A 22,188-nucleotide genomic window follows, 5' to 3' on the forward strand; every position below is an offset into this window, starting at 1 on the left:
GGGGGGAGTGGGGGAACTTGCCCCACGCACTCCACGTGCCTGGCCTGGCCATCAGGCTGCTTCTTTCTGCTTCTTTCTTCTTCTGCTTTTGGCTGCACGCGAGGAAAGCAGCCAAAGTCTTTCTTTCTCTCCCACAAACTCTGCCAGAAATGAGTCTTTGGGACCCTGCAAGGCCTCCTGCCCCAAGAGGCTGCGCCGGCAAAGACTCCTTTCTGGCGGAGTTTGGGGGAGAGAAAGAAAGACTTCTGCGGCTTCTGCTGCTTTCCTTGCATGAAGCCAAAAGTCTCTCTCTGTCTCTCTCCCTGAGAATGGAGCTGGAGACAGTATCCTGCGATCCCAAATAAAGAACGATCATTCGGTAGGAAAATGGGAGTGGGGAATTTTCCTGCAGACTTTTTTTGGGGGGGATTTTCCCAGGGTCTCTGATCCGCGGGATTTAAAATGACGAGTTTGGTGGCCCCTGAGGTCCAAAAGGTTGGCGACCCCTGGTCTAGAGCATTACTTAGAGGTAAGTCAAATTCATCAACAGGATTTGAAACTGTTGGACTAGGTGAGTTCGGCACAAATAAAATTGTATGAGTTGGTTCTGAAAAGTAATATTTATTCCCTATTTAAAGAGCCTCTTCAATGCTAACCTGGAAATGGTTCTTTGTGATTATGAATAGAATTGCAACATGGAGTCTCCCTTCTAAAGCTTATCACACTAAGCCAGTGATAAGGAAACGTTCCTCTGATTAATTTTCAACTGACAAAAAAAGCAACCAGCTGCCCAATTAGTAACTGTGGTCTAAAGTGGGGTTTTAAACCACAGTTGAATGCAATATCTGGAAGGCAACACAGCGTTAAGATACGTTCCTTTTGCGGCAAAATTATCAATTTACCACAATTCATTCATTCAATTTCTATACTGAAGGAATGCCCATCTCAGTCAACGACTCTGGGTGGCTTAGAATTAACAAAAAACAAAACTAAATTACAATTAAAAATAATAAAAACATTTTACAACACCCACCCACCCCAAAAAAAGCACTTAAAAGCATCCAAATTAACAATTCAAAACGCACGGATGGTGATGAAACGCTTGCAACCAAATTGAGCTCAGGCTGACAGCCCAGCTAGCAACCTGAGCAGTAGTGAGGTTTAAAAAGGTTTTACCACCGGTTTGGTGGGTGTGGCTTGGTGGGCACCTCCCAACTCACCTCCCGCAAGCCTGCCCTCTCCTGGTTCTTAGGTGGTGGGTGTGGCTTGGCGGTCATGTGACTGGGTGGGGGTGGCTTGGCGGTCATGTTATTGGCTGGGCGTGGCCAACTCAGTATCACCCACATTGAGGCACGCACCTCCTCGCCTGGCCTCTCGTGACTGTGGGGATGCTGCAACAGTCGTAAGTGTGAAAAAGGGTCATAAGTCACTTTTTTCAGTGCCATTGTAACTTTGAATGGTCACTCCACACAAGCAAAGTACCAGCAAAGGAGGGAAAAAAAACTCCAGAGAAATTCCTGAGACAGGAAGTCCAGTCCTGCCAAGAATGTAATAAGTGTTAACAGAGGCAGTTTCTATAAGCGACACCAGAATGTTTCCTTCCTGCCTTCCTTACAGGATTAGCCCAGTAATTTCTTCTAACAACCGGTTCTCCGAACTGCTTAGAATGTTAACAACCGGTTCTAGCGAATAGGTGCGAACTGGTGGAATCCCGCCCTTGGTTTACTCCAAGAGGAAGGGGAACTCACCGCCACATGTAACAGACGCCGGATCGCTTTGTTGTTCCCTGAGCCGCAATAAGCCATTGCGACAGTATACATCCCCGAACGCCGGAGAATTGGGTCCTGGAAAAAAGGAAAGCTTTATAAATATCACTTGGATGGGGGGAAAGCAAAATTCAGGCCCCTAACAACTGTTTTGCCCATTGCTCAATTTCCAGGAAAGCTGAGAAAGATCTGTATCCCAAGCCCCTGTCAGGGAAGACTTGACTGAGGTGGACTAAGAGATTTATTAGATAAAATAAGATTTATTAATAGAAGAGAATATTTGTAATTTAGGGCTGAATTGTGGGGTCCTTGGTGCTTTTTGAGGTTCGTTGTTTTCTTGCAGACATTTTACTACCCAACTAGATTACATCATCAGGGCTACAGGGGAGGGGAGTTTGCTGTGTGTGTGTGTGTGTGTGTGTGTGTGTGTGTATGGCATTCAGCTTTGTTCGGGTATTTTCCCACGTCATTGTAGTTGTGCTTTTAAAGTTGTAGCAACGTTTCGGCAGAATCTCATCTGCCATCCTCAGGCTTCTGTTGCCTGATGATGGCAGATGAGTTGCCAGAAGCCTGATGATGGCAGATGAGATTCTGCCGAAACGTTGCTACAACTTTAAAAGCACAACTACAATGACGTGGGAATATACCTGAAGAAAGCTGAATGCCATACAAGTACACACGAAAACTTAAGAAAACATATGTATGTATGTATGTATGTATGAATGGCCCTGTCAGTAATGGTGGGAGTGTTGTTTTCTTCCCGATGATTTCTTGATTAGGCTGTTGTTTTCTTATGTTTTCTTCAATTCCCCCCCACAACAGCAACCCTGTGACGTGGGCCGGACTGAGAGGGAAGGAGGAATTCAGGGACACCCAACTTTAAGGCCTAAAGCAGGACTAGAGCTCAGTCTCCTGATGATCAGTCCAAAGTCACATGACTGGCTTTCATGCATAATGTCGGATTAGAATTCACCGTCTCCTGGTGATTGGGCCAAAGGCACCTAGTCAGCTTTTGTGCCGAAGGTGGAACTAAAACTCACCATCTCCCGGTGATTGGCCCCAAATCACTCAACTGGCTTTAAGGTCTAAGGCGGGACTAGAACTCCCCGTCTCCTAATGATTGGCCCCAAGTCACCCAACCAGGCTTTCATGCCTAAGGCGGGACCAGAACTCTCAGACTCCGATTGGCCCGAAGTCACATAACTGGCTTTCATACCTAACGCAGGACTACAATTCACCGTCTCCTGGTGATTGGACCCAAATCACCCAACCAGCTTTCATGCCTAAGGCGGGACCAGAACCCACCGTCTCCTGGTGATTGGCCCAAAGTCAGGCAACCAACGTTCACGCCTAAGGCGAGACTTGAACTCATAGTCCCCTGCTTTCTAGCCTGGTGCTTTAACCACTACACCAGAGGTTCCCAACCTGGGGTGCTTGCACCCCGTGGGGGTGCGAGACGATATTCCAGGGGGTGCGAGAAAAGTCCAAGTAAATAATAGGATATTGGCTATAAGTTGTCATTTTTATTTTCTTTTGCAATGGATTAACTTAACTGAGCAAAATATAAATTTCAGGGGGTGTGAGGTTTGAGTGAAATTTCTTTAGGGGTGCGGGGCAAAAAAAAGGTTGGGAACCACTGCACTACACCAAACAGACTCTTGGTGCTTGTTAGGAATAACAAGGTTACCGAACGTAGTTTGGGTAAAATAATATATATAAACTATGATAGTAAGTTTAAGTGTGTGTCACTTTAAACTGCAAAGCATCTAATTTTGGGTGCGGTTGTGAAACCACCATAAGAGGGAGCAAGAGAACCTGCTGGATTGCTGACGATTGCTGACGATTGCTGGTTTGATGGATTGATGATTTGCTAACTGCGTGTTCCCTGCTGCTGAGTTGCTGAACATCGAAGGAAGAAAGGAGGTTTGACTTCTTCATATCTCTACTGCGTGGAGATATATTACTGGACTGATATTTGTAAGTTTACTGACCTCTTTTTCGACACTGGACTTTGCAACTGAATAATCCCCGGACGGACTGAATTAGTGAATGATATATGGACTGTTTTGACTACGCTAAAACTCTTGCTGGAATAAACTATTTAACTAGCACAGTGTATCTGTTTTACTGAGTGTAAGCTACAAAAAACGTTTATCTCACATATTTTTGCCTTCCTGCCTGACTGCCGTGCAGATTCTGCTAGGGTGTATCCCTAACAGTGCTTCCTTCTCATTCTCCAGGAGGGCACAAGGCTGGGGACGGATGCTCAAATGTCAAACATGAACCCTCAAGAAAGAACCTCCAAGCGGAGAACAGGACTCACCTTATCCCTGCACAGGCTCTCAATGAGGGCATCGGCTTCCTCCATCCTCCCGTACATCACCAGGGCGATCCCAACGGCTAAGCCCCGTAAGATCTTCTCGTGTTGGGTTTCCTGGGCATAGCCCACCATGTCCTCGATGGCCTGGGCGTTTTTGGACCCCAGCATCACAAGGCCTAGGGCGAGGCCAGCTGCTTCGCCTTTTGGGTGGGAAAGAAGAAAGCAGAATAAAGGCAGGTGCACCTCTTGGGTCCAAAAAGAATCTTAAGTCCGTCCTTTCACACCCGTGCCCATTTTAAAGAGGCACGGGCATCGATTCCCAGAATTCCCTCGCCCAGAACGATGCATGATTTATTTTACTGATCAGATTATAAAGCTGCCCATCTCCCTCCCTGAGGAAGCTGTTGAGTTTTGTGCCCCTTTCTTGCCATAGAAACCTTGGTAGTTAAGTTAATAACCTGGTTATTACATGGACCTGACTTCCCCAGAAGGTCGCAAAAGGGGATCACGGGGCACTGCAACCGTCATAAATACGAGTTCAGTTGCCAAAACTGGGATCGTGCGACCGTGTGGGGAATGCTGCAATGGCCGTTAAGCTTGAAAGAAAGGTCCTATAGTGTGTTGTGGTTAGCTGGCTGCAGGTGCGGACGGCTGAGGAGAGCGAGGACTCAAGAGGAGGGACCACGGCCATCAGGGAGCGGAGTGCTGCCTTCAGAGATTGGGGGGGCTGGCAGCAGCAATGAGGAGGTTCCCGAGGAGCCTGTGCCCAGTGTGCATGCGCGCAGGATTGCTCGCAGGAAAGAGCGGCTACAACAGCATGGGCGACTCGGGAGTAAGGCTGCAAGGTAAGGGCCTCTCCTTCAAGAAGATAAAAGGCAGCTGTGCAGCAAACGTTCTTTGCAGGAAGCAAAGACGTTTTGAAACTCAGCCTCGTGGACATTACAGTTGGTATTTGAAGACTCTTGTGTTGTAAAATATTTCTTAGCTGTTGTTTTTTGGCAGTCTTGAAAAAACTTGGCAAGGCTCTTTCTTGTCGGAGCTAATTAGTTGGAAGCAGCCTTTTATTTGTCAAGAAACAGAATACGTAGATGAAACATTAAAAGGTTGTGCTGCCGCTTTTGTCTTGTGTTTGCTCTCCTGGAACCAGGTTTGGGTCAGAACAAAGTAACTTTTTTCAGTGCCGTTGTTAACTCTTAACGGTCACCAAACGAATGATTGTAGAAAGCTGGGGATTAGCTGTGCTCTTTGCAGAGGACCCTCATCATTAGCACGAAGTCACACAAACTGAGAAATGCGGCTGCATTAAATGCCAGAACTCACCTGTCACCGCGTCATCTTGGTACAGGTTGGTTTTCAGAAGGTCGTAGACATCTTGGCGTGCTGTTCCCATGGCAGCCAAGCCAAGCCCCAGGCTTCCCCCATGCCGAACGATCTGCAGAAACCATAAAGTGAGGATAAACAAAGAGGATCATTTATGCTCCAAACCCAGAGAGAAAGCAGCCAAATCCGAAAATGGGATGGGATGGAATAGTAATAGCAATAGCACTTAAAGACTTTTATACCGCTTCACAGGGCTTTTACAATCCTCTCCACAGTTTACAGAGTCAGCCACTTGCCCTCAACAATCTGGCTCCTCATTTTACCAATCTTGGAAAGGACGGAAGGCTGAGTCAACCTTGAGCTGTTCAGGATCAAACTCCTGGCTATGGTCTGAGTCATCCTGCAATACTACATTTTAACCACTGGAAGGAAGGAAGGAAGATGGGAATGAGAGGGAAGGAGGGAGGACAGAGGTTAGGAAGGGAGAGAGATAAGGAAGGGAGGGAGGGAGGGAGGGAGGGAGGGAGGGAAGGGAATGAGAGGGAGGGAGGGAGGGAGGAAGGAAGGAAGGAAGGAAGGAAGGAAGGAAGGAGAGGGGAAGGAGGAAGGAAGGAAGGAGGTTAGGAAGGGGAGAGAGATAAGGAAGGGAGGGAGGGAAGGGGAAGATGAGAGGGAGGGAGGGGGAGGGAAGGAAGGAAGGAAGGAAGGAAGGAAGGAAGGAGAGGAAGGAGGGAGGACAGAGGTTAGGAAGGAAGAGAAGATAAGGAAGGGAGGGAGGAAAGGGGAATGAGAGGGAGGGAGGAGATAAGGAGGGAGGGAAGGAAGGAAGGAAGGAAGGAAGGAAGGAAGGAAGGAAGGAAGGAGGGCACTAATATACCACTTCACAGTGCTTTCCAGCCCTCTCTAAGAGGTTTACAGAGTCAGCCTCTTGCCCCCAACAATCTGGGCCCTCATTTCACCGACCTCTTACAGTGTTACAGAATTGGGTAGTCCGGCTAGAAATACTTTGGAACCTCCTCCCAGAGGGGAGCAACAGAAACAGACCATGAAGTGGCTGGGTGTGGGGTCTCTAACAATGCTTTGGGCTCTAAGCACATAGCGCTTATAAGCAGCATCCTGAATAACGGGAAGTGAACTTCCTATAATCTCCGTTGTCCTCACCGCTCTCTGTAGGGACTTTCTATCTGAGGCACTGCGGCCACCAAACCAAACAGGGATGCAGTTTGTTAAAACGCTCTCAGTGGTGCCTCTGTAAAAAGTGGCCAGGACAGAAGGAGAAAGATGTGCTCTCCTCATCCGGTGCAGGAAATGGGGTTTAAGGAAGTGGGCTTTGGGGGGGGGGGAGGATTGAGGGGTCCTTGGTGCTCTCTGGGCTTGGTTATTTTCTTGCAGACGTTTCATGACCCAACTAGATAACATCATCAGTGCTAGAAGTGAGTACAGTTTGTGAAGTTTGAGAAGGAAAACTATGGGGCCTTAGGGGGCTCCCTGAGCTTGGTTTTCATGATCCAAACAGCATCGGTGTTGGTAGAGCATGACAGGAGTGCAAAACACACATCCTTCTAGCGCTGATGATGTTCCCTAGTTCAGTCATGAACCGTCTGCAAGAAAACAACCAAGCTCAGAGAGTATTAAGGGACCCCCTCATTAGATCTTCTGAATGTTTTTTTTTTTTTGTGATTTAAGAGGTCAATTTTCCACCTTTAATTTCCAGCCTAGGGGACAGAGCTTTGAGCCAAATTTCAGCAGCCCAAAGAATGCAACGTTGCCTGGCCTAAGGGCCCATTTGACCTGCCGTGAGGTGTGGCACGTACGTCGTTGCTGGCATTCTTGAGCTGGTTCAGCAGGTAGTCGATGATGTCGCCGCCATGGTTGGCGTGGATGAGCCCCAAGGCGTAGAGGCCGCCTCCTTCCTGATAGGCAGACCCCGGAGACGTGTCTTTGGGCAAGTACGTTGCCATCAGCTGAAGAGCTTCCTTCTCGTGACCCTAGGAATCCCCCAGAACAGAACAGAAGGACGGTGAAAAGTCAATCTCTTTCTCTTTCAAGCTTTTGTGGTTTTTTTTTTTAATCTTTTTTTTTAGACAGGCACCTGCCCTATAAATGGCTACTTTGCTGAACGTGGCTTTTAATGCATTTTTGTTTGTTTTGAGTTAAGAGCTTTACAAATCCAAGAAGTCGTTAAGCCATTAAATAACCTACAGGTTCTTGAAAACATTATTTTCAGTAAAAGTCTGTAGAAATTCTCAAGTCATCCGGGTCATGGTTGTCCCAAAGGGGATTTTTTTTTTCAGGAGGTTTTTTTTTTTCTCTTGAAGACTTTTTGCTTCCACTTCGAGAAGCTTCTTCAGCTCTGACTGGATGGTGGGGAAGGGAAGGATTGAGACTCCTTGCAGACAGCTGGTCATTTGCATCCTTTGAGAGGGCTGTTGAGGCCACTTGGAGGTTACTCTGTATCCTCGGGGTCACCTGAGTGGTGTGGAGGGTTCCTGTAGTCTGCCATTTTTCCTCTGAAAAATCACTTCCTACCCCCACACCATTTAAAGCATGTCCATCCCAAATTGCATAGCTAAAAGATAAACCTCCCAAGTGTCTCAATGACCCTCTAAAAAGGATGCAAACAACCAACTGTCTGCAAGGAGTGTAAATCCTTCTCTTCTCCACTATATCCAGTCAGAGCGGAAGAAGCTTCTTGGAGGAGAAGAGAAACCTCTTCCAAGGAAAAACCTGAAAGTCCCAGTTGCCTCTTGAAAAAGCACCTTTTATTTTCAGTACATTGTTTTCAGGCTTGTTACTTTGTTTTATTCACTAAACTGAACTCCTGAGAGGAAAAGGGATGTATTAAAAGTTACCGTGTCTGACAGGTGGAGGTAGGCCCAAAAGGCACTTCTTAGATAGAAGACAGAACAAAAGCTCTACCAAGATTGCCAAGGTTGTTCCTTTGTTTTGATTTTATGAAACAATTCTTAAAAATTGGCTGTATTACGGAGCTCTATCTGCAACGGCTTATTCCCTGTAGCCGTATGCTTTCTCCTAACAATCACAACTGGCACATTAAAAACTTTATTTTTCCCCCATTCTTCCAGGATCCCCATAGATAGAAACGCATTCGTCACAGGTGGACTTGTAAAATTTCTTTCCGCTATAAACGGATGTCAAGTTCTCAAATTAGGAAAGGCGCGTGCAATGAAGTCGAAGCGTACAGTACTCTTCATCGCGTGTGAGAAAGCTCTCCCGTATGCTTAACGCTTGCACCCTCCTTATCTGGAAGCTAGATCAGATAAGAGGGTTTCAATCATTCATGATCAACCAGATGTTGAGAGAAGCTGAGGGGGGAAAATCCAAATCCAGTGGTCGTCCCCCCCCGTCCCCCCAAAAAAAATCCAATGCAGCAAAAAACTCAGTTTTATTACCTTATGGATGACACCAAGGCTGGCTGTAGCAGTAAACTTGGCCCAGTTAGTAGCCCTTGCAAGCCACTCCAAATTGTCTCTGCGGAAAAGAAAATGGAAAATTAAATCTGGATTCTTTAGAAGAGGCAAGCAATGCTTAAATATTAGTGACTGAGGCCAAAGGGACTTTAGCTTCTCACTTTTGGCTTCACTTACTTTTTGGCTCTGAACTACTCAAAGATGAAAATAAAGTCACAAGGCAGCAAGTTCTTCCTTGCATGTCAACTACTGGGAGAAACACGAACGCCAGAACAAGATTTCTGCTTCAAAACGCCGTCGAATACCGAATTTGACGAGTTTTGGAGCAGTTGAGTGACAAAGCAATGACTGTATACCAGTGGTCTTCAAACTGGACACCTTTAAGACTTGTGGACTTTCAACTCCCAGAATTCCTCCTCCTCCTCATGTTAGCTCAGTAATTCTGGGAGTTGAAGTTCCCAAGTCTTAAAAGCTTTCCAGTTTGAAGACCTCTGATCTACATCTATCCATCAACATCTACCTGTGTATGTCTATCTATCTGCATGACTGTCTATCATCTATGTCTACATGCATCAAGACAAATTCCTTGTGTGTCCAATCACACTTGGCCAATGAAGAATTCTATCTTCTATCGGTCATATCTATGTCAGGGGGTTTTCAAACTTGACAGCTTTAAGACTTGTGGACTTCCAACTCCCAGAATTCTTCCTCCAGCCATGTTAGCTCAGGAATTCTGGGAGTTGAAGTCCACAAGTCTTAAAGTTGCCAAGTTTGGGGAACCCCGAACTTATGATGATTAAAGGCCTGGAGACAAAAACATAAAAACAGCTGCAGGATTTGGGTATGGCTAGTCTGGAGCAGGGGTCTCCAACCTTGACCCCTTTAAGACTTGTGGACTTCAACTCCTAGAATTCCTCAGCCAACAAAGCTGGCTGAGGAATTCTGGGAGTTGAAGTCCACAAGTCTTAAAGGGGCCAAGGTTGGAGACCCCTGCTCTAGAGAAAAGAAGGACTAGAGATGACATGATAACAGTATTCTAGTTTTTGAGGGGCTGCCCCAAAGAAGAGCGGGGGAGGCTTCAACCTATTCTCCAAAGCACCAGAGGGCGGGACAAGAAACAAGGGGTGGAAATTAATCAAGGAGAGAAGCAACCTGGAATTAAGGAGAAACTTTATTTATTTATTTGGTTTGTCAATTGCTTACAAGATAATAGGTATAAGTAAAAACATAGTTATGAATACATGGACACATGTAAGAAAAATAAAAAATATATAAAAGAAACCATAGGACAGGGACGGTAGGCACGTTGGTGCGCTTATGCACGCCCCCTGCAGACCTCTTAGGAAAGGGGTGAGGTCAATAGTAGACAGTCTAAGGTTAAAGTTTTGGGGGTTTGGGGAAGAAACCACAGAGTCAGGTAGAGCATTCCAGACATTGACCACTCTGTTGCTGAAGTCGTATTTCCTGCCATCAAGTTTTGGTGCGGTTAACCTTGAGTTTGTATCTACTGTGTGCTCTTGTGTTGTTATGGTTGAAGCTGAAGTATTCATTGACAGGTAGGACACTGCAATGTATGATTTTATGTACTATACTTAGATTGGACCAAAGGCGGCGTAGTTCTAGGTTTTCTAGGTCTAGAATTTCAAGTCTGGTGGCATAAGGTATTCTGCAACGAGTAGAGGAGAACTCTTCTTGTGAAATATTTCTGGACTTTCTCAACTGTGCTAATATCAGATACGTAATGTGGGTTCTAGACTGATGAGCTGTATTCAAGCATTGGTCTAGCAAATGTTTTGTATGCTCTAGTTAGTAGTGTAATATTACCCGAGAAAAAGCTACGTAGGATTAGGTTAACAACTCTTAACGCCTTTTTGGCTTTGTAGTTACAGTGGGCTCTAGCACTTAGATCATTAGAGATGAGTACTCCAAGATCCTTGGCAGAGTTTGGATCATCAACTTCCTAACAGTGAGGACAACTGACCAGTGGAACAGCTTGCTGTCAGAAGTTGTGGGTGCTTCATCACTGGAGGTTTTTGAGAAGAGATTGGATGACTATTTGTCTCAAATGGTATAGGGTGGGGGTCTTCAAACTTGACAGCTTTAAAGACCTGTGGACTTCCAACTCCCAGAATTCCTCCTCCTCCAGTCATGTTAGCTCAGGAATTCTGGGAGTTGGAAGTCCACCAGTCTTAAACTTGCCACGTTTGAAAACCCTTGCCGTACACAGGCAGACCTGACCCATGCACCATCCAGAAGTTCCCAGCGAGTCTCTTCCTGGTTCACATGCGAAGTGTACACTCCCTTCTCTGCCGGCCTATTGCCCGCATCGGTCCAACACACCTTTTCCTGCCCCGCTACGTGCCATTACCTAAGGAACTGGTCACTGGTTGTTCCACAGTGCATGAAGGAATTGGCGATAACGGTGGCGGTGTGACACACAGAATTCCGCACCGCATCCTGGAGAAAAGAGGAGAACAGAAGGTCATAACAACACAAAGGACGCAACAGAGCAGGATTGGGCCTCTCTGGATTCTTGAAAAGCTAAACGAAGGAATTCAAAAATAGAAAATCGTGGGAATTTCGGAGACACCCTTCCTTTCTGAAAACTAAATTTGGGGTGTTAATATTCCCCGTAATTCGACTAAAAATAGGCAGTTACAATTACTTTACAGCAGCATCGTATTTTAAGCTAAAAATGTTTTGCTGGGACAATTCAATTAAAAAAAATCTAGGGAATGATTCTTCTAAGGAAAAAAAATATGGATGAATTTGGACATATTGAGCGTCAAGTTCAGTACTGTTCAACCTTGGCAGCTTTAAGACGCGTGGACTTCTAACTCCCAGAATTCCCCAGCCAGCCATATTGGCTGGGGAATTCTGGGAATTGAAGTCCACGCATCTTAAAGCTGCCAAGGTTTGAGTAATACTGATCAAGCCGCACAAAGTAACCCCACATTTCATGTTGGATGGAATGGACAATTCAGGAATTAACCTGCAACCTCAGCCACCTGCAAATAAGACTAAGCGAAATGGTGAACGCCTATTTCTAAGGATAAACACTGTAAGGATTTGAATCAGATTGATTTCAGAATAAAACCAAGTGTTATCTTCATCGCAAAAGACCGAGATACAAATAACTATTTCAGGTACGTGTGAAGTTTGGGTCTTCGTTTCTTCGGAATGCCTCCAATTCTCAGGTGAAACAAAACTGCGAGAAAATGTTCAACTTAACGTGGTGTGTGTGTGTGTGTGTGTGTGAAGAACATCAGCCCAAAATATTCTCTGGGGTTTCCTGGAGAAATCTAGACCCTGGAGACAAAACAAAAAACCAAAAACCAATGATGTTGGGTGGCCCAACTCAATTTGAACTCTTCCTTCCAGGGGAATCTTAAAACTTTTCTCCAAAGCAAGAATTTTGCCACCATTCAACTTGTCCCATGCAGGCCAGAGGATTTGGCTGTGGATGACACGAACTACCAACGTACCTAGGGATAAATCTTAAGTACTGCTGTCAGGTTTCCTTTGAATTTTCACAATTTAAAAAAGAAGACGTTGCGATCGACATTTGAAATGTACCACTGGGAAGATGAAAAGTAGGGAAAGAAAAGAATTTTCCGCTTGGTGCTGTCTGATCTTGGTGGTTTTCTTACAGGTGTTTCATTACCCAACTAGGGGACATCATCAGTGCTAGAAGGGAGTGGGGTTTGTAGCGGGGAGGAAGGGGGAGGAGGAAGATGACTGTGGGGTCCCTGCTATTCTCTGAGCTTAGTGCTTTTCTTGCAGACATTTCATTACCCAACTAGGTAACATCATCAGTGCTTGGAGGGAGTGGGATTTGCAGGGAGGAGGAGGACGGCTGTGGTGCTCTCTGAACTTGGTGGTTTTCTTGCAGACATTTCATTACCCAACTAGGTAACATCATCAGTGCTAGGAGGAGGAAAGGTTTGCAGAAAGGAAGAGGAGGAGGACCGTGGGGTCCCTGCTATTCTCTGAACTTGGTGGTTTTCTTGCAGACATTTCATTACCCAACTAGGTAACACCATCAGTGCTAAGAGGGAGTGGGATTTGCAGGGAGGAGGAGGACGGCTGTGGTGCTCTCTGAGTTTGGTGGTTTTCTTGAAGACGTTTCATTACCAAACTGTCATGGCCCCATCAGAATCTGAGGGGAGCAATGAGATGGAACAAGAGCCGACAGAGATTGAGAGGGCGGCTCCTTTGGCCTCGGAGGAAACTGGGGAAGGGCAGTCAGTCCAGGCAAAGTTTTTCCGACTTAGTAAGGCCTGCAGGGAGAGCGCAAGAGAAGAGCAAGGCCTACCCCCCTGCCCGTGCCCCGCCCCCTTCACAAGGCACACCTGGGGACTGAGATGTAAGGAGGTGCCGGTGGGAGGGGCATTTGTTGGGAACCAACACTGAATCTGTGGAGCCTCCTATGCACTTGCCAAAGCCTGGAGATTGCTGTACTCTGTGTGGGGTTCCACGTTAGCTAAGGAGACCGTCACACTTCACAGAAAGTCAGCTGGCAGTGGAGAATATCACCTTAGCTCTGCGGATGCCGGATCTGGATTGCTGCTTTGTGTGCTAGCCGATGGTGTTGAAGGTTGCTTTAGAATGACTCAGCAGAGCTGTCAGCTGCAGGATGGATTCTGAAGCAACTGCGGGGGTGAAGGATGGATTCTGAAGCAACTGCGGGGTTGCAGGATGGATTCTGAAGCAACTGCGGGGGTGCAGGATGGATTCTGAAGCAACTGCGGGGGTGCAGGATGGATTCTGAAGCAACTGCAGGGTTGCAGGATGGATTCTGAAGCAACTGCGGGGTGCAGGATGGATTCTGAAGCAACTGCGGGGGTGCAGGATGGATTCTGAAGCAACGCGGGGGTGCAGGAGGATTCTGAAGCAACTGCGGGGGTGCAGGAGGGATTCTGAAGCAACTGCGGGGGTGCAGGAGGGATTCTGAAGCAACTGCGGGGTTGCAGGATGGATTCTGAAGCAACTGCGGGGGTGCAGGATGGATTCTGAAGCAACTGCGGGGTGCAGGAGGATTCTGAAGCAACTGCAGGGTTGCAAGATGGATTCTGAAGCAACTGCGGGATTGCAGGATGGATTCTGAAGCAACTGCGGGGGTGCAGGAGGATTCTGAAAGCAACTGCAGGGATTGCAGGATGGATTCTGAAGCAACTGCGGGCTGAAGGATGGATTCTGAAGCAACTGCGGGGTTGCAGGATGGATTCTGAAGGCAACTGCGGGGGTGCAGGATGGATTCTGAAGCAACTGCGGGGTGCAGGATGGATTCTGAAGCAACTGCGGGGTTGCAGGAGGGATTCTAAAGCAACTGCGGGGTTGCAGGATGGATTCTGAAGCAACTTCGGAGCTGGAAATGGCTTTTTTCATGTATTGATGTGGTGTGTATTGTTAGAGGGGGTTGGGGCACATACAGGTGGCAATTAAGCATCAAGTTAAGACATGGTGAAGGTGGCACCAGATGGGGATCAGTTAGTGAGGGTGGGAATAGGGTAGGGATGTAGACATGTTATAGGGTTACTAGCATTTAGGGATAATGGGTTCGGCGTGGCCAGAACTAGAGCTGCGTATAGGCCTGGCTGTGGTGCGGTGTGTCTCATGATAACGGTAATAAAAGGAAAGAGAGCAAACTCAAACCTTGCTTGGCTTTTAGCCATTCCTGCCTGATTAGGGCATTTGTTGTTTGCTGATATATGGAATAAACCATCATTGTCCTAAAAAGGAGCTGGAGTTTGGATTCATTTAAAGACAAATCTTCCATACTCAAGGACCGGCTGAGACTCTGTAGTGTGGGGCTTGCCAGTTGCCCGCTTTGCTGAACTTCTTGCTCTGGTTACTGTTTAGCTAACCTGGCTTATTGGACTGCTGGCCCTGGTTGCTGTTTTGGTTAACCTGGCTTACTGGACGACTCGCACCCAGAGGCGTCTGAAGGTGCATGTGAGAGCTTCGCTCCAGGACTTGCTGTGAATGTGGGGCCATTTGGGGGCACAGTGGGAGCAATAAAGGAATGGTTTGAACTGCCAGCTGGTTGTGTTATGTCTGTGCCGTGCCCTGGGTCATCACACAAACTAGGTCACATCATCAGGGCTCGTAACTCCAACCTTTCTCCAAATCTTTCGAAGTGTGTTGCTATTCACCCTTCAGGCCCGCCACAAAATGAGGACAGATACACCCACCCGTACACAGAGGCCTTACCTTTGTGTTTTTTAGAATCATGAGGTCCGTATTGTTGTTTCGTATTAAAAACTGGAGGTGCAATTCAATGGCCATTTCCCCACTTAAAATCTTGATCATTTTGGGAATCTGGTCTTTCGTTCCTGGACTCTGCACGTGGGAAGGGACAAACAAGTATCGTTATTTATCTCATTTATTCACTGGGCTTAACTGTCACTCCAGTATTCATTGACTCAGAGTGGCTTTCATATCCTGTTCTATACAATAAGGTTAACAACCAACTCAAAAAACCATTCCAGGAACAATTAAGGAAGTTAAATAAAAAACAGACTACCATACCTCAAGAGGAAACACTTCAAGACAATGGCAGAAGAGAATTTTAGCTCAGGGCTGAACTGTGGGGTCACTGGCTCTCTCTGAGCTTGATGGTTTTCTTGCAAATGTTTCACTACCAAACTAGATAACATCATCAGTGAAAGGGAGAGGGGTTTGCAGAGAGGAGGAGGAGGAGGAGGAGGAGGACTGTGAGGTCCTTGGTTCTCTCTGAGCTTGGTTGTTTTCTTGCAAATGTTTCACTACCAAACTAGATAACATCATCAGTGAAAGAAGGGAGAGGGGTTTGCAGAGAGGAGGAGGAGGAGGAGGAACAGGGGGAGGAGGAGGAGGAGGAGGAGGAGGAGGAGGAGGAGGAGGAGGAAGAGGAGGAGGAGGAGGAGGAGGAGGACTGTGAGATCCTTGGTTCTCTCTGAGCTTGGTTGTTTCCTTGCAAACGTTTCACTACCAAACTAGATAACATCATCAGTGAAAGAAGGGAGAGGGGTTTGCAGAGAGGAGGAGGAGGAGGAGGAGGAGGAGGAAGTGGTGGAGGAAGGAGGAGAAGGACTTGATTCTCTCTTGAGCTTGGTTGTTTTCTTGCAGAAGTTTCATTACCCAACTAGGCAACATCATCAGTGCTGAAAGGGAGTGGTATTTGTGGAGTGGGTCATGAAATGTCTGCAAGGAAAGCACCAAGCTCTGAGAGCACCGAGAACCTTGCCGTCTTCATCCTCCTCCTTTCTGCAAACCCCCTTCCCTTCCAGCACTGATAATGTTACCTGGTTTGGTGATGAAACGTCTGCACGAAAGCCCCCAAGCTCAGAGAGCACCGATGAGTCCACACCTCAAGGCACCTCTATCCCAAAGGCTTCCTGAAAAGGGCACATTTTGATGGCCTTTCTGAAACTCAGGTGTGGGGCAAGATGGGGGAAGAATAAGCTCAAAGAGGCTCCTGAAGATGGCATTCCCTGAGTAAAGGAGCCTGAGCTTACTGGGTGAGCAAAGCAATTGAAAGAATTTGAGATTAAAGAAGAAAAACTGAAGAAAAAACAATGGCTACTGACCTGCCTTCCATGGAGGACCTGTATATCCTCATGAGTCACAAAGAGAGCTGTGAAAATATCTACAGACCCCTCACATCCTGGACATAAACTGTTTCAACTCCTTCCCTCAAAACGACGCTATAGAGCACTGCACACCAGAACAACTAGACACAAGGACAGTTTTTTCCCCAAACGCCATCACTCTGCTAAACAAATAATTTCTTGTTAGTTACAGTCCTACAATCACAAGTGGGAGGGAATGGGCGATAAGGAGTGATGAGAAGATTAATAGTAATAGTAGTGCAGACTTAGTAAATAGCTGGACAGGGTTGAGGGGATTATTTGTTTAGCAGAGTGATGGTGTTCAGGGAAAAAACTGTCCTTGTGTCTAGTTGTTCTGGTGTGCAGCGCTCTATAGCGTCGTTTTGAGGGAAGGAGTTGAAACAATGTCCAAGATGTGACAGGTCCGTAGATATTTTCCCAGCCCTCTTTTTGACTCGTGCAGGATCCAGGTCCCCCATGGAAGGCAGGTCGGTAGCCATTGTCTTTTCTGCAGTCCTAATTACTCTCTGGAGTCCGTGTCTGTCCTGTTGGGTCACAGAACCAAACCAGACAGTTATAGAGGTGCAGAGGACAGATTCCATCATTCCTCTGTAGAACTTACAGATTCAGATTAACAGAGTTGGAAGGGACCTTATAGGTCATCTAGTCCAACCCCCCTGTCTGTATCAGCAGCTCCTTGGGCAGTTTGAGCTTCCTGTGTTGGCATGGAAAGAACATTCTTTGTGGTGCTTTTTTGATGATGTGTTTGATGTTAGGTGTCCATTTTAGGTCATGTGATATAGTAGAAACTAGAAATCGGAAGATTTCTACTGTTGATACTGTGTTGTCTAGTATTGTAAGAGGTGGTACGATGGGAGGGTTTCTCCTAAACTCTACCACCATTTCTACAGTTTTGAACGTGTTCAGTTCCAGATTGTTCCGGTTACACCACGAGGCAAGTTGTACAACCTCCTGTCTGTATGCAGATTCATTGTTGTCTCGAATGAGACCGATCACTGTTGCATCTTCTACAAACGTCAGTAGATTTTGTGTAATGACACTTACCGTCTGAGCTGACTTCACAGAAGCAACCGGGCTGCCTTTCTTCTCTTCTGTCTCCATCATCTCTCTGAAAAACAAAAACAAAAAATTCTCGTTCACACTGTCGCTGTTCTCCAAAACGTCCTAGGGGATGAAAAGAATAGAGGCCCAAATCTTTTACCTTGAAGGAACAAGCTGTTCTGACCTAAGCTTCACAAAATCGTCCCGACAAAACTCCTTCTGATTAGGCTAATGTGAATTCCTCTCATTCACCTCCAGCAAAGTCCCAGCAAAGAGTCTTTTGAGGGAGAATTTACAAGCACAGCCCTTATCAGGCTTGTAGAGTTGCCAGGCCGATAGCTTCCAAGCACACTGCTGTACAAGGAAATACTTGGCAAGGAATCTTTGAGACTCACGAACAAATCTTCACATTAATTAAATGAACCAATTGTCTCCTACAAAACCCCACACTCCTTTTTATTCCCTCTGGGAGGGGCGATTCACCGTCCACCTGTGCTTTTACTACCGAGTCAATCCTTGTTCCTTAGCTGTTCCTTTCTTCTAGCAGCTCTGTGCATGTGCACACTGGGAACAGGCTCCAGCTGTTCTTCTTCCCCGCTGATGTCCAACTCCAGAGGCAGCTGATAACTGTCGGATCGCCCTGGCCCCATCTCTGCCTTTGACGCAGAGCATCTGTCAGAGCCTTCCCCAGACTCCCGGACTGGCCCAGGTTCCTCCCCAACCTCCTCACTGTCCGAGTCTTCCGCCAGCTCCTTCTGGCCACTGGTAGGCCAAAACACAAGCCATTCCGTTTTTCTACCTACTTGGCTTGAGTAGGGGGCTGGACTAGAAGATCACCCGGGCCCCTTCCAACTATGTTATTCTATTACTACAGGCAATTTATATCGACACCGTTGAGGATGACCTAAAAAAACAACCACCACCCATGTGCTCCCCAATTGTGAAATATTAAACCAAGAGATTTTGCTGATTGTCATAACCTTGGCCACCAAAGTAGCACATGAGAGAAAAAAAAAAGGCCAGGAAACAAGACCAGTTAGTTGATTTATAGGAAATATAGGTAGTCCTTCACTTACAACAGTTCACTTAGGGGCCGTGCAGTTATCATGGCACTGAAAAATTAACTTAGGACACTTTTTCACACTTACAACCATTACAGCCTCCCCATGGTCACTTGGTCAAAATTCAGATGCTGGTCAACTGATTCACATTTATGAGGGTCCCGGGGTCATGAGATTCCCCCTTTTGTGACCTTCTGACAAGCAAATCCATGGGGAAACCAGATTCACTTAACGACCATGTGACTAATTTAACAACTGCAACGATTCACTTAATTCACTTAAGAAATCGGCTACGGCTTTTAAAAGAAAATCTTGATAAGATATTTTACAGGTGGCATCTTCCGCCAACCAGGCTTTCTAAAATGTTTAAAAAAATATACCTCCAAATTGTTGGGAGTGTCAGGATGTATCAGGTGCGTTTTACCACAATAAAATGTGATAAAATATTGCAAAAAAAAATATCGGAGACTGATTCAAACATGGATAGAACAAATGGCGGGAGAATGTATTCCATTTAAACCGGAATTTTTTCTCCTAGGAATAATATCGGAAAAATTTAAGAAGAAAATAATGTATCTAATAGTACGTGTATTGACGGCGGCTAGAATCATATATGCACAATATTGGAAAAATGAAATAATACCTCCAGAAACAAAAATAATAAGAAAAAGCATGGCATATCCAAATCAGATAGGTTAACTTTAGAAATAAAAGACAAAGGCATCTAAATATTATAAAACACGAAATAAATTTTATCAATGGTTATATAGCAGAAGACAAAGTCAAAATATTAGTAGTTATGATTAATTAGTAATTAATATATTAAATAAGGAGATTATAAATGAAGTAAAATGTACATAACAAGGCTAAGTTGGATGTACTGTGTGTGTATTCTCACAATTAAAATTTAAAAATAAATTTTAAAAAATGTGGCCAGGCAAGTTGTAAAATGGGGCAAAACTCCCTTAACCCATGTCTCACTTAGCAACATCAATTTTGGGCTCAATCTTAAGTCGAGAACTACCCGTAACGAGTCAATTTGCATCTTCCACAGCGGCAATTAAATCGGTGATCCTATCCTTTGCACAATATCGCTCATTCCTGAAAGGGAAGGACTCGACAGGTATAGTAAGCATGTATGTCTCACCCTTCTTTTTCGGACCCGGGCACCGTCCCCGTGTTGGTAGATCCGGGCACGGAAGCAATGGGGGTGCCAACGCTGCGGAGGTTCTGGATGACCGAGGAGAGGAACTGCTGGCTGGCGCTCTCGTACAAGTCGAAACAGATCTGGTAAGCCATGAGAAGGTTGTCCTCCTTCACTAGTTTCTCCAGGATGTCGCTCACGGCTTGTGGGTCGTCCAAGAAAATGAGACACTGCAGGAGGGAGGCAGGGAGGGGGTTGTAACTTTGAACAGTCATTAAGTGAACTGTTGTAAGTCAAAGACTATCTGTGTCTGTCTGTCTATGTATCTATCTCTGTCTAGATAAAGGTAAAGGTTCCCCTCGCACATCGGTGCTAGTCGTGTGTGTGTGTGTGTGTGTGTGTGTGTGTGAGAGAGAGAGAGAGAGAGAGAGAGAGAGAGAGAGAGAGAGAGAGAGAGAATGAATCACTGGGCCTTATTTTTGGAGAAACATGGATAGCAGATGGAAGTTCCATTGAGGGTGGTTCCTATTTTTCTACTTGCATTTTTTTACGTGCTTTCGAACTGCTAGGTTGGCAGAAGCTGGGACAAGCAACGGGAGCTCACTCCTTTACGCGGCGCTAGGGATTCGAACCGCCTAATTGCTGACCTTTCTGATTGACAAGCTCAGCGTCTTAGCCACTGAGTCACCGCATCCCTATCTCTGTCTACAACCATCCATATTCTCATATTCTCTCTTTCTCTCTCTCCCCCACTCCCTCCCTTCCTCTCTCTTTCCCTCCTCTCATCTATATCCATCTGTCTTGCTATCATTTGGGCCATGGGCAGGAATTAAGAGGCAAGGACCCACCTATATCCACTAGGCCTAAATTCAGGGCCTTTAAATGATGGCTGTGCCCAGTACTAAAACATAGCCCTCAATCTAACCTTTGAGAAGCTGAGAATATTGAGAATATAAATATCCCAAGTAGGTTTTTGCTGTATTATTACAGGTAGCCCTCCACTTACAACCATTTAGCGACTGTTTGAAGTTACAATGGCGCTGAAAAAAGCGAACAATGACTTTTTTTTTTTTCACGCTGACGGTCGTTCTCGTAACTCCTCTGTGGTCACGTGACTAAAATCCAGACCCTTGGCAACTAACTCGTATTTATGACAGTTGCAATGTCCTTTTGGATCCCCTTTTGCAACCTTTTGACAAGCAAAGTCAAAGGAGAAGCCAGACTCACTTAATAACCAGGTTCCTCATTTAACAACTGCAGCAATTCACTTAATAAACGTGGCCAGGAAATAAAATGGGGGCAAAACTCATCTAACAACGGTTTTTCTTACCAGTGGACATTTTGGGCTCAACTGCGGTCATATGTCGAGCCCTACCGATATGCCCAATGACATTATCTGAGCAACCTCTAGCTCAGGGGTTGCCAACCTTTTTGGACCTCAGGGACCACCAAACTCAATCATTTTAAATCTTGTGGATCAGAAACCCTGGGAAAATCCCCCCCAAAAGTCTGCAGGAAAATCCCCCACCCCATTTTCCTATTGATTGATCATTCTTTATTTGGGATCCTAGGATGCCGTCTCCAGCTCTGTTCTTGAGGGGGGAGAGAGAGAGAGAGAGAGAGAAGAGAGAGAGAAGAGAGAGACTTTTGGCTTCATGCAAGGAAAGCAGCAGAAGCCGCAGAAGTCTTTCTTTCTCTCCTCCAAACTCCGCCAGAAATGAGTCTTTGCCGGCGTAGCCTCTTGGGGCAGGAGGCCTTGCAGGGTCCCAAAGACTCATGTCTGGCGGAGTTTGGGGAAGAGAAGAAAGACTTCTGCTGCTTTCCCTGCATGCAGCCAAAAGCAGAAGAAGAAAGAAGCGGAAAGAAGCAACCCGGTGTCCAGGCCAGGCGCGTGGGGTGAGTTCCTTCCCTCCCCTTCCCCCCTCCCCTCACTACCTTGTGTTGTTCGCAATACAAATGACGCAAGGCTTGTGTTCCCGCACAGCCTGGATTAATTGCTTTGGGGGGGGGGGGACATTTCTCTGCAGACCCCCAAAATTTTCTCACGGACCACCAGTGGTCCCCCCAGCCCACTGGTTGGCAACCACTGCTCTAGCTCACCCACCCCTCATCTCTGCACAAGCATCTACACAACCCACCTGGCACACGTTGATGAAATCAGGCTTCTCCAAGTTCATGTAAATTTTCACCAAAACTCTCAAAACTTGATTGCGGAACTGCTTATTTTGCATCAAGGACATGCAAAGCTTCAAGCTGTAGGCCAGCATGCCTGGAACATCGTTCTGTCAAAACCAAAAAAAAAAATAAAAATAAAAGTCACATTATTTGTCTCCGATGGTTAATACGTTTAAAGCAACATTTGACCAATCTCTTTTCTTTGAACTTTTATCTTTCGTCCTGGAGAAACATGAGAAAAGATGAAATGAGTCAAGAAGATCAATCAAGAAAAACACTCCAAAATGGCGTCAAGTAATAAATCCTACGGCAAAATTACCAATGTAGCAATTAGATCC

The 22,188-nt window shown here is 46.0% G+C and overlaps 1 protein-coding gene across 1 annotated transcript in view; it reads right to left on the reverse strand.

Annotated features, from left to right (window-relative positions):
* Positions 1-22,188, reverse strand: part of PSMD1 (proteasome 26S subunit, non-ATPase 1) — a 134,727-nt gene that overhangs the window by 102,405 nt on the left and 10,134 nt on the right. Inside the window, exons 6-15 of the mRNA XM_087933694.1 lie at positions 21,814-21,957; positions 19,679-19,905; positions 17,474-17,537; positions 15,030-15,158; positions 11,185-11,273; positions 8,799-8,877; positions 7,200-7,373; positions 5,386-5,497; positions 4,069-4,265; positions 1,728-1,823 (exon numbers count right to left, since the gene is read on the reverse strand). Coding sequence (XP_087789820.1) covers positions 1,728-1,823; positions 4,069-4,265; positions 5,386-5,497; positions 7,200-7,373; positions 8,799-8,877; positions 11,185-11,273; positions 15,030-15,158; positions 17,474-17,537; positions 19,679-19,905; positions 21,814-21,957 — 1,311 coding nt within the window. The remainder of the gene's footprint in view (positions 1-1,727; positions 1,824-4,068; positions 4,266-5,385; positions 5,498-7,199; positions 7,374-8,798; positions 8,878-11,184; positions 11,274-15,029; positions 15,159-17,473; positions 17,538-19,678; positions 19,906-21,813; positions 21,958-22,188) is intronic.

This window comes from Pseudonaja textilis, chromosome 4, assembly GCF_049901715.1.
Source record: "Pseudonaja textilis isolate UNSWEBS1 chromosome 4, rPseTex1.2, whole genome shotgun sequence".
Classification (NCBI taxonomy): domain Eukaryota; kingdom Metazoa; phylum Chordata; class Lepidosauria; order Squamata; family Elapidae; genus Pseudonaja; species Pseudonaja textilis.